This window comes from Numenius arquata, chromosome 21, assembly GCF_964106895.1.
Source record: "Numenius arquata chromosome 21, bNumArq3.hap1.1, whole genome shotgun sequence".
Classification (NCBI taxonomy): Eukaryota; Metazoa; Chordata; class Aves; order Charadriiformes; family Scolopacidae; genus Numenius; species Numenius arquata.
The window spans coordinates 5,271,210-5,281,459 of NC_133596.1; the positions used below are offsets into that span (position 1 = coordinate 5,271,210).

General features: G+C 56.9%; 2 protein-coding genes across 2 annotated transcripts; both read right to left on the reverse strand.

Moving 5' to 3' along the window:
- Window positions 1-818: 818 nt before the first annotated feature.
- On the reverse strand, window positions 819-3,803 carry PITHD1 (PITH domain containing 1). Its single transcript, XM_074162047.1, has 6 exons — window positions 3,582-3,803; window positions 3,327-3,370; window positions 3,086-3,163; window positions 2,084-2,188; window positions 1,473-1,581; window positions 819-1,235 (listed from the first exon to the last, which is right to left on the reverse strand). The coding sequence occupies exons 1-6, from the start codon at window positions 3,771-3,773 to the stop codon at window positions 1,134-1,136; spliced, it is 630 nt and encodes a 209-aa protein (XP_074018148.1). The 5' UTR covers window positions 3,774-3,803; the 3' UTR covers window positions 819-1,133.
- A 1,441-nt stretch (window positions 3,804-5,244) lies between these two features.
- Window positions 5,245-9,201, reverse strand: LOC141474158 (elongin-A-like). The gene is made up of 8 exons (XM_074161910.1): window positions 8,260-9,201; window positions 7,883-7,997; window positions 7,386-7,523; window positions 7,060-7,148; window positions 6,602-6,776; window positions 6,283-6,394; window positions 5,822-5,982; window positions 5,245-5,537 (listed from the first exon to the last, which is right to left on the reverse strand). The coding sequence occupies exons 1-8, from the start codon at window positions 8,485-8,487 to the stop codon at window positions 5,476-5,478; spliced, it is 1,080 nt and encodes a 359-aa protein (XP_074018011.1). The 5' UTR covers window positions 8,488-9,201; the 3' UTR covers window positions 5,245-5,475.
- Between the last annotated feature and the right edge of the window lie 1,049 nt (window positions 9,202-10,250).

Here is a 10,250-nt window from a genome sequence, read left to right on the forward strand (position 1 = left end):
GAGGCCGCTGGCGGCGGGAGGAGCGGCCCCGTTACCGGCAGCGTGGTCCCCCGCCGCCCCGAGCATGAGGCCGCGGGGAACCGAGACGGAACCGGGGCCCGCCCTCGGCCACTGGCGGGAGCCAGAACCGCGGCGGGGGAAAGCCTGGGGAGCGGAGCCCCGGATCTCCGGTCTCTCCGCCGAAGCTCCCCTCCCCCCCCCCTCCATGCCGGCCCGCAGCTGCCCCAGCCGCCGATCTACCGGCTCCCCCCCGTTAAACACCCCGGGAAGGGCCCCGCCCCGGCCTCCCGCCATCCCCCCACCTCGTCCCTGGGAGCCGGCTCGGCCCTCACCGCGCCGCGACACCCCCGCCCCGGCCCCGGTGCCCCCTCCCATCCCTCCCCCCCCCGCCCCGCACCTCTCCCGCGGGCCCGGCGCGCGCTCTCCTCCCGGCTCCCCCGACGCGCTCCCGACCGGAACTTCCGCCCGCCGGTGGGGTCAGCGCGGCGGAAGTGACGCGCCGCCCGCTCCTCAGGGGGCGGCCATCTTGGCAGCGAGGCTGAGGCGAGAGCGGCGCGGCCGAGCCAGGCCCCGGTCCGGCGGGGAAACGCGGGGCTGTCGGCGGTTTATTAGTGAGCGGCCGCGGCCCCGGTGCCCTGCCGTTACCACAGCGGCCCGCCCCACACCCCCTGCTGCCGGTGAGGCACCGAGCGCCGCCCCGCTTCCCCACCACACAACCACCGGTGCCAGGCAGCGCGCCCCCGTGGGCTCCAGCCACCGGCTGCGACCCCGCGTTGAGGGGAGGGGGGGATGCGTGTGAGCAGGCCACAGCCACAACTCGGCACCTCAGCGTGTTTTATTGGCAGTCAGAGGAGTAAACAACACCGGACACGAGCTCGCCACCGCCTAAAGACCGACTCTCCCCTGAGGAGAGCGGAGCCGCTGCCTTCTGCAGGACCCAGCATGCCGCTGCCCTCAGCGGCCACCTCCACGTGGGCATCGCGTAGGCTCAGAGCTCTGCTTTCTGAGGCAAAGACCAAAACGTAAAACTGATCCAACGCTCCGCAGCACTCCAGGAAGCCAATTCTGTCCAAGTCAGCCCATCACGTCCGTAGCCTTGTATCAGAGCCTTCGGGGGAGTCCCAACAGCACTGTTAGGAGATGAAGTGAGTCTGTGGGGTGATTTGTTCCAGCTTGTGATCAGCTGGGTTTGCTGATGCTTCGTAATTGCAGATAGTGACTTCGTGGCGATGAGCCTGAATTAAGATTAAACATGTTAGTCCAGAGGAGAACAGAATTCAAGTTCCTCCTAAAACACCTGACTGGCAAGAGCTGACCAAGTTCTAATCTTACAGACCTTTCATCACAGACTTTCCGTCCCCAGGACCCACATCACTGCCACTTCCTCCTCACTGCTAGAGCTCCATTTAAGTTCTGATTTAAAACCCTTTTTACACCATTAGCAGAGTCTTGCTCATCCAGAGACAACCTACCTCTGTCCACTCTCCTTTCAGGCCTATATAAAATATCTTGGTTGTCTCCGCTCCGAAGTTCTTCGGAAAGTGGATGGAGAGGTGGTAAACATTGGAGAAACGGGCAATTCTGAAAGAAAAGACACTCTGAAGTGTGGGTCCAGGCTGCCACCCCGCTGGCCTTGCCCCCTCCTCTCAGCACAAAGGGCCCCGCAGCCCCGCACCCTGCAGAGCTCCCAGCCTCATCCCAGTGGGATGTGGGAGCAAAGGGCCGAGGGGGCAGGACTTCCCTCACACCTGAGTCGAGTGGGCCAGCAATGAGCTGTCACTGGGGCCAGGAGCAGGGGATTCAACATTCTGCACCCCAAAAAAGCTCTGGGCTGCAGCCACAGGAACCCTCCCAGCTCCGGGGAGATGGGTGTCAGAGCAGAGCTCCAACCCGACAAGGGCAGGAGGGAGACGGGGAGGCAAATCCTGCTCTGGGGCACCTTTGAGATGCCAGGGAAGGAACTGCCCTCTGCTAACCATTTCCTACCAGCGGGCACCTCGCCAGCAGCTGGATGGAGTGCGGTGCCTGCGCTCAGGAAGAGCAGCCCCCCACACCCCCCCAGGCCCGCGGGTCGGCATCGTACTTGGTGGGGTACTCCAGCTCCCCCGTCGGATCCCGGTTCAGGCTGAATGTCTGCTCCGGTTCCCTGGCCGCGTCATCAAAGGACATGTGAGGAATGTTCCTGAACCTGGGAAGAGAGGGAGGAAGCCCAGGAAGTTATTAACACACAGGGCAGCTCGTTGGTTTCCTCCCAGCCATTCCCACTACCCCCATTGCTCTCAACAATGAGAAGCTGGACTTGCTTTGTCTTCTATGGGTGAAAATACCAACAAATGCTGCCACAAAATAACATCATTTTCCAGATACCCAACACCCTGAAGAATAACAAGGAAGAGCAGGGAACCAAGCAGGGGAGGTAGAGATCTCAGCACGCTTGGGTACGTGAAGGAACCCAGACCCCAGTACACTGGAGACCGAGGAAAAGAGGGTCTTGAAAAAGCTGTATTTCTTTCCCCCCAAGCAAGAACTGCAGAGCACTCAGCGCACTCTCATTTTTTAAAAACAAAGGCACTATTCAGAGGGATCTCCCTACCTTCAGAAGCTAAAACAGGCCACGTGGCTCAGCATGGCCGGAACACTGCCAAAGCCTTACATACCTCACCTGGCTACAGGACGCTTCGTCCCTTGTGTCCCTCCCTCCCAGCCCTCAGCATTCCCCCCTAAAACGTGCCCCTCTCCTGGCTCATGGATCCTTCTGCAGCCTGTTAACCCCGCTGCAGGCTGGATTCTTGGCAGCACAGCCAGTGTCTTAATCAAACGGCATCTTCTCTTTGAAACCAGCGCCCCGTTTCTCTTGAGAAGAGGCAGCACGTAGCTATGCTCAGCCCTGTACCAGTTACGGTTTCTTTTTCCTCCTGGCACCCTGGAAGGACGGAGGAGCTGCAGAGTGACGCTGGTTTCTCCCACGCTGTGCCCCCTCGCTGGGTGCTGGGACACCCAACGGTGTCAGAATCGCTGCCCTCATTAGCTACCAGTCAATCAGTGCCTTTTAGGCTCCAGCAGAGTTGACACCCGTGTCACTTACAGTCTCATCTCCGCTGGATGTGTACCGTCGTCTTCTCCCATCACCATTACTCCTTTTAATTTCACGTTGCCTGTAAACCTGCCCAGGGACACACAAGTGGCGGTTTCAGCTCCGTTCTCCCCCAAACAAGCCCCGGTTACCGCAGCGCACAGACGTGCCTCGCTCCCAGGAACGCAAAGCTGAGGAACCGGCCTCGCCAGCGGCCAGGACGGTACCCGAGGAGCTCGGGGAAAGAACTCACGGGACGTTGAAGAGAAGCTCCTCGTCGTCGTCGCTTTCCACGAACTGGGGAGACAGAGGAGGAGGTCAGGTCAGGCCCCACTGCGCGGGGACGCGGCTGTCGCACCGGGGGAGTGCGTACTGGTGGGGCGGGTAACCCCGGCGGGGCTCCGGGGCACGGGGGGGGGGACCCCCAGCCCCTCGCGTCCCCCTCCCCTCCCGCCGCCCGGTTCTCCTCAGGCCGCGGCGCTGCTGACAGGCCCCGTCCAGGCCTCACCTGGGCGCGATCGCCGCGCTCCTCCCAAGCGCGGAAGACGAGGGCGCCGCTGCCCTCACGGCGCTCGTTGAGGCACTGCAAGCGCTGCCGGTCGATGCGCAGGTAGAGCCCCCAAGCCGCGCCCCGCTCCGCGCCGCCCGGCGCCGCCGCCTCCCCGCAGCAACAGCAGCAGCGACCGGGACCGTGCGCCATGGCTGCGCCGTGCCCCCCGCCCCCCCCACTGCGCCTGCGCAGTGCCGCCCACGCCCCGCCCACCGCGGCCACGACGCCCCGCCCACGGGGCCACACCCACCGTCACCCCCGGACCCCGACGCTCCGCCTACGCAGTCACTAGTCCCCGCCCACTGCGGCCACGCAGCCGCGCCCACACGATCCTGAGGCCACGCCCAGCGTCGCGCCCAAGCTCCGCCCACCGCGCCATTAGAGGTTATTGCTAAAACGCAGAAGAACAGGCGAACGCGATCCGGTTTTTAGCGGTTATTGCGACGTGATTTCCCTCTTCCCAGGGGAGCTGGGCTCCAGGGCACCCCCTCACACTTCCAGCAACCCCAGCCGCTGGGCCACATCAAGGGCTCTTTCATTCCAGATCTCCACTTCCTCAGACATCAAGTGCAGCACAGCTTTCTGAAATCCTGCGATGTAGTAAAAGTGCATGAAAAAAAACATTTCCTTACTTCCCCCCAACCCCAGTCAAGTGGTTTCAGATTCAAAGACTAAAACCCTTCCTTTTTCCAAAGAGGGGGCAGAGGAAAACGTACAGGGAAGAGACACGAAGCACCAGCTTCCAAACTGGAAGTAAATCCTTCCCAGTTCCACACAGAAAGCAAGAGAAAAGGGTTCCTTCTTTCCACCTAAAGAGGCAAACTGATGCCTTCATTGATATCATAGAATCCCAGATACCAGGTTGGAAGGGACCTCAAGGGTCATCTGGCCCAACCTTTGGATGCGAGGGTGATCTGGCTGCGACATCTGTCACCCCATGGATCGCCAGGGTTGATTCGGCTGGTCTGGCTGGCGAGGGGGGTGTCCCCTCTCCACTCCATGTACGTCCCTCCCAAAGCTGCGCGCTCGGTCAAAGGGGACGACCTTCCCTGATAGAGACGCACCATTCATCAGTCAAGGGTACAGGGAAGCTCTGCTCCCCTGCGAGAACCTCCAAACCATTGATACTTAAAAACTGTTTTGAATAACAGAGGCAGACAAAGTCCCCTCTCAAAAAAAGTCAAAACCTGACTTGGTGCACAGTAAGATTTCTCCAAAAGCCCCTCGGACTTTTCTTCTAGTAGCCAGCAGAAGACAACAGGAGCAGAGAACATGTCCCCACTGGGTCTTGCCATCCCTGCACAACAACATAAGCATCTGTACAAGATCTACGGTAACAGCAGAGAGAAGGGCGAGAGACAAGATTTCATGAACATACACGAGGAGAGAGCGAAGCCTCGGGACATTATGCACTTGCCAAAGGATCGATGAGCAGATGGGCCACTGGTCTGACCTGTCCCAGAGAGTCCAGGTACCAGCTCACGAGGAAAGAGTCCCGTGAGACCCAGTGTCCACTCAGACACAGGGATTCCTGCCAGCTCCAGGCACAAAGAGGCTGGCCCTCGTACTGCATTGCGAGTGGGGAGACTATGGGGGGAGATATGGGGCAAAATATCAAGTAAAACCATCTTATAATTTATTAAGGGGTTAAAAAGTTAATATTGTGAGGATCTTCCACTCTCCGCTAGTGCGAAGACTTTACATGTTCTCGGGAGATGCTGTACACCCTTCTTTTGTCAGATGACAAAGCTGCAGCCTCCCACGAGTCCAAAGAAAAGGGCTTTTGGGGGACCTTCTCCTCCATCAGTGCCACGCGTCCCCAAGAGGGAAAGTCCCAGGTCTGGACTGCAGCTTATCTCCGAGAGAACGTCTTTTTGAAGTCTTTGATGGACTGTGCCATCAAGGGTGCAATTTCTGCAACAGAGAAAGAAAAAAGAAAACACAAATCAACCCCAAACCCCCTCACATGAAAGCAGCAGCCACAGAGGAGGGGAGCAGAGAGCAGTTCCAAGCTGCAGCCCTGGCAAAGCAGACCCAAGGCAGGGGTAAGCGTTGGAACAGCCTTTAGCCTCTCCTTGGGGAGAGGAGAGAGGCCACCAACATCCCCCCTCCTGCAGAGCCGGGAGAAGCAGCAGATTCGTGCGTTTGTGAAGGAGGAGCTCAGGGAGACTCAGGGACGTTGTGCGGTTTGTACTTACTCTTCACTGGTGGTGTCTTGGGCTCAGGAACCCGGGAGGAGAATATGGTCCTGCCCAAAGATGGGACAGAACGGCCACTGCTGGTGCTGGGCCCGTCACAGGACTTCTCCTCACTGACACGAGGGTGGCATTCGGTAGATGAGCACAGGACTGGTTTTGTTCTGAAAAAGAGACGGGACAGACATTTCAGGAAAGGATTCGCTGTGGTTTGATGCAATTCTTCAGGAACAAGCCACGTGTGTTAACAGCAGCATGGCTGAGACCACATGGAACCAGCAGGGACCAGGACCTCCAGGCTTCCCAGCAAGACAGAGGCCATTACTGTTACGGGTTTCCCTGGAATAGGGCCTCCCGAGGACACAGTGTCCCTTCCTGCCAGGACACGGAGCTTCAGGGGACGCTGGCAGGAGTGCCCAGGAGAAGAGGCCCTGAACAGCAAGCGCTCCTTGAGAAACACTCACTTGGTCTTCTCTGGCAGAAACGCTCCTCCAGTCCCAAACAGCTCTTGTCTCCGTCGTATGTCCCGAGGAGCCTTTGGCGGGGAGGCCAGAAGCATGGTTTTGCCCGCTCGACCTGTAGGAGGCCAAAGGGAAACATTGCTGAGATGCAGCTGGTGATAAATGGGGCTCCTCAGTTCCTGTCTTAGTGGAGAACAGAGAGTTAAGCAGCTCCTAAATTGGACTGGAGTTAAACCAGCCACTCTGGAAGACTTTCCCCACACAAAGACGTCCCCTCGGCAGCATTCCCAGACCCCTCTCTCATCGTTCAGCCCTTCCTTACCTTTGTTGGCCTGAGCTGAGCCGATCTTCTGGGCTAACTTGAGCAGCCGCTGCTCTCGTGCCTCCTGGAGGCGGAGGTACATCTCCCGCCAGGACTCGGACTCTTGGGGCTCCTCGTTCTTAAAGTCTCGGAGACATCGGTTGCGCCAGAGCCGTTCTGTATCTTCAACGAGGACCTGAACCAAACCCACCCGTGAGCTGGGATCCCCCCGGACACCTTCACTCCCCTCTCCCTCGGCACCGGCTGGCGCCAGTGGCACTGGAACAGCAGCGAGGGCAAGGCAGCTTCGGGAGCAACGTGCAGCAAGAGAGGGGCAGATGCCGACTCCAGGAACTCTGGACTAGCCAAAGCCACCTCTTGCTGCAAAGAGCGCTGTTCTTGACTATTCATCTATTGCAGATGAGGACAGAACGTCCCTCCCGCGTGTCACCAGCCCTTCCCCAGGCCCAGGCACTCACATGGTGACGTTCCTCGGTGCCACAAAGCTGCCCTCGGACAGCGCACCTCTCTGGCTCCAGCCCAGGGACGCCACCCGCTTCACAGATCGCTAGAGAGAAGCAAGATGCAGAGTATTTATCCTGCCCCTTCCTCACCAAGGGAAGGGCTCAACTCCTTGAATGCAGCGGAAACCGCTGCAGCCACTGCACAAGAGGAGGGGAAGGAGAAAGGAACCGTGGGTGCCATAGCTCTGGTGGGTCATCAGGCACCAGTCTCTCCAAGTGCAGAAGTGCCTGCGCAAGGCTCCATTTACCACTATTTCCAGTGCTTGAGGAAAGGTACTTACAGTCAATGTTGTTGGTGACGACTGGGACACACTGCTGAGAAGGACTCTTTGGGACTCGGCCTGAAAACACGGGCGTCTTTGAATACAGCCGGCGGCCTGTGAAGCCCCCTTCAGTCTCTTCAACTGGTGAGTAAACCGCTGTAAAGGGGAAGACTTGGGGTAAGAAGGGAACAGAGCAAAGAAGAGCCCAGCCTGAGGAATGGCACAGCAGACACAAATCAGAGTCCCCCAGAAGCAACCTCAAGGGCCAAGGCTTCTCTCTGAGACCCACAACCCGGTTCAGGAAGGGCAAGGCCAAAGCCCAAGCCTCCAGAAGGGTCAGCAAAGGATCTTCCTCATTTCTGCCAGAGCACGTGGGAGAGAAGCCATCGCTTGGCTGAAACCCGGGCTCTGGGCACCAAGACGCCAACAGAAAGATTTGAACGCAGCCACCATCCACTCCCTCTCACAAAGAGCGGCTGCAGCCCAATTCAGACCAATTTGCCTGCCCAACATACCTCTCCTTTTCTTCTGGGAGCAGGGAACGGACTCAGCAGCAGGAAGAGGGCTGCAGCTGGCCTGGATCGGCGGCAGGGGGATCTCTGGGAGCTTTATCTCCACATCGAGAAGTATCTGGAAGGAGACAAAGCACGTGCAAGTTACATACCTGTAACATGGATATGTGGCCCCTTTTCAGCATTGCAAAAGGCTGCTAAGATTATAAAAACACTTTCTGAAGGGGAAAGTGTTTCAAAGTTGAGCAAAAAGACTCAGCAGTCAAGGTTTTACACAGCCAGCACCTCTAAGGGGAAAACGAAGAAGCCCCAGAGGGCAGAGGACAGAGAGCAGTTGGTCCCACATCCTTGGTTCACTTGCAGACCCTTCAGAACCTTACCCTCTTTGGTTTAGGAGCCTCTGGTGGCTCCTGCTCTGCCCTTTTCTCATTGCTGCGCTTGCGGCTGGGGCTTTGGTGACTGGAGCAGGAGCTGTCGACGCTGGGGTGGCACAGCAAATGGGCGCTGTGCCGTTGCTCTTCCTCCCCAGCCGACACAGAGGCTTTGACCACTCGCTTCTTTTTCTTTTGCTGGGGTTGGTCATAGGTGAGGTACTCCTCAAAGGACATGGTGGGTGGTTTAAATTCCTCTTCCTCTTCATCCTCCCCCAAAATGGAGGAAAAGCCCGTCGATTTTTTATACACATCGGTGTATTTGCGCTTCCTCTGGGAAGAGTTTAAGCTCCCAGAAATCCCCTTCTCTTTAATTTTCTTGGAAGAGTCACTCTTAGATGTCCCTTTCTGCCGCTCTTCGGTAGATGCCTCCAGGCTCAGCTTGGTCTTTACCGCTTTGCCTCTTTCAGAGTCCCGGCTTCTTTCCTTCTCAGCGTGTTTGTTTTCTCTGAAGGGATAAAAACCCCAAAATCGTTAGATTAAAACATGGGCAGCAAGCAGCTTGCATCTCTTGCTTTATTAAAGGCACTTTGCTGGCCTTGAAAGGCCTTTTAAAGCTGTTAATGGCTTCATCAAACTGCAAATTCTTGACAGTTGGTCCCTACGTTCACCCAAAACTGCGGCCACCAGCAGCCCAACGCTCCGTGGCCAGCAGAGGCAGGAATTTCTGCCAAAGCAAGGCACAAACCCCATCCAGAGTCAGCACACTTGTCTCACAAGACTTCCCAGAGCCTTCCCTTTTATTACCTCCGTCAGAGAAGTTTCTCCTCCCCACGGCAAAAACAGAACAAAGCTTCTCCATCAAGATCACCAGCCAGGTTCACTCACCTCAGTGCCTCTTGGCACAGCCGCTCCAGCTTCTGCCACGCAGCCTGGAAATTTGCCTCAAACTCTGCGTCCAGCTCGGTCACAGTGTTCCCAAGAGCCGTCTCCTTCAGGAGAGAGCCCAGACATCAGTTCATCTTAGCAAGACACGCGGCATCCTCACCTCTGCTCAACTTCCCACAGGGTGAATAAAGTTAACCCCCTGCCCGTCCCCGCCAGGTAGAAATAAACCCCCTTGATCCAACGGCAGAGATACCCCAAATCATAAATTATGTTTTCAGCAGCCATTGTAGCGTTTACTACAGTTCTGTAAATCAAAGATGAGTTAACTCTGCCTTAGACAAACATTAATTATTTGTAGCCATAACCCAAGTTAGTATTTACCATGACCGCGGGTAAGTTCGATGTCAGAAGACTTCACTAATAATCGTCAGGATTATTAATTCTAATAATAAACTAATAATCTAATAAACTATTAAATTAATAAACTAATAACCTAAACTAATCTTAGTTCTAATAATAATTCTAATAATCTAATGCCGATTCCGCTAGCGTCAGGAATGGCTCCGACTCTCAGGTCTCGGTCAAGGGTGAAGCTTGGTGAAGAGCTGAGGACGAGCGAGTGTCCTCCGAGGCTTCCCCCTGACACGCTCCTTGGCGCTGCCTTTTATCTCTGGAACCGCATCACAATCGCGCCTGTGAGATGGGGCTGGAGCAGGCGGCCGAGGGAACAGGCCCCATTCCCGGGGCAAAGACTTATCCTGGGACTTGACAGACACCCGGGAAGCGGCAGAGATTTCACAGCTCTTACCACAAGAACATCCAGTGCTACGGGCACCTCAGGCAGCCTCTCCAGCGCTTCTGTTCACCAGAAACCACTGCCCCATCGCCATTATATTTAGGAGTTCATTGCCATGACCAAAGTTGTTCTTGTTTGCTTTGGAAGAGCAAAACACTGATCTCAATAGTAACGGTGTGTTTTATGAACCGGAGCTGTGCGTCCAGGCTGCCACCCTGCTGCCTTGCCCCCTCCTCCCAGCACAAACAGCCCAGGGAGCAGGAGGAGCAGCTTCCTTCACTGCTGTGGCCAGCAATGAGCTGTCACTGGGGCCAGG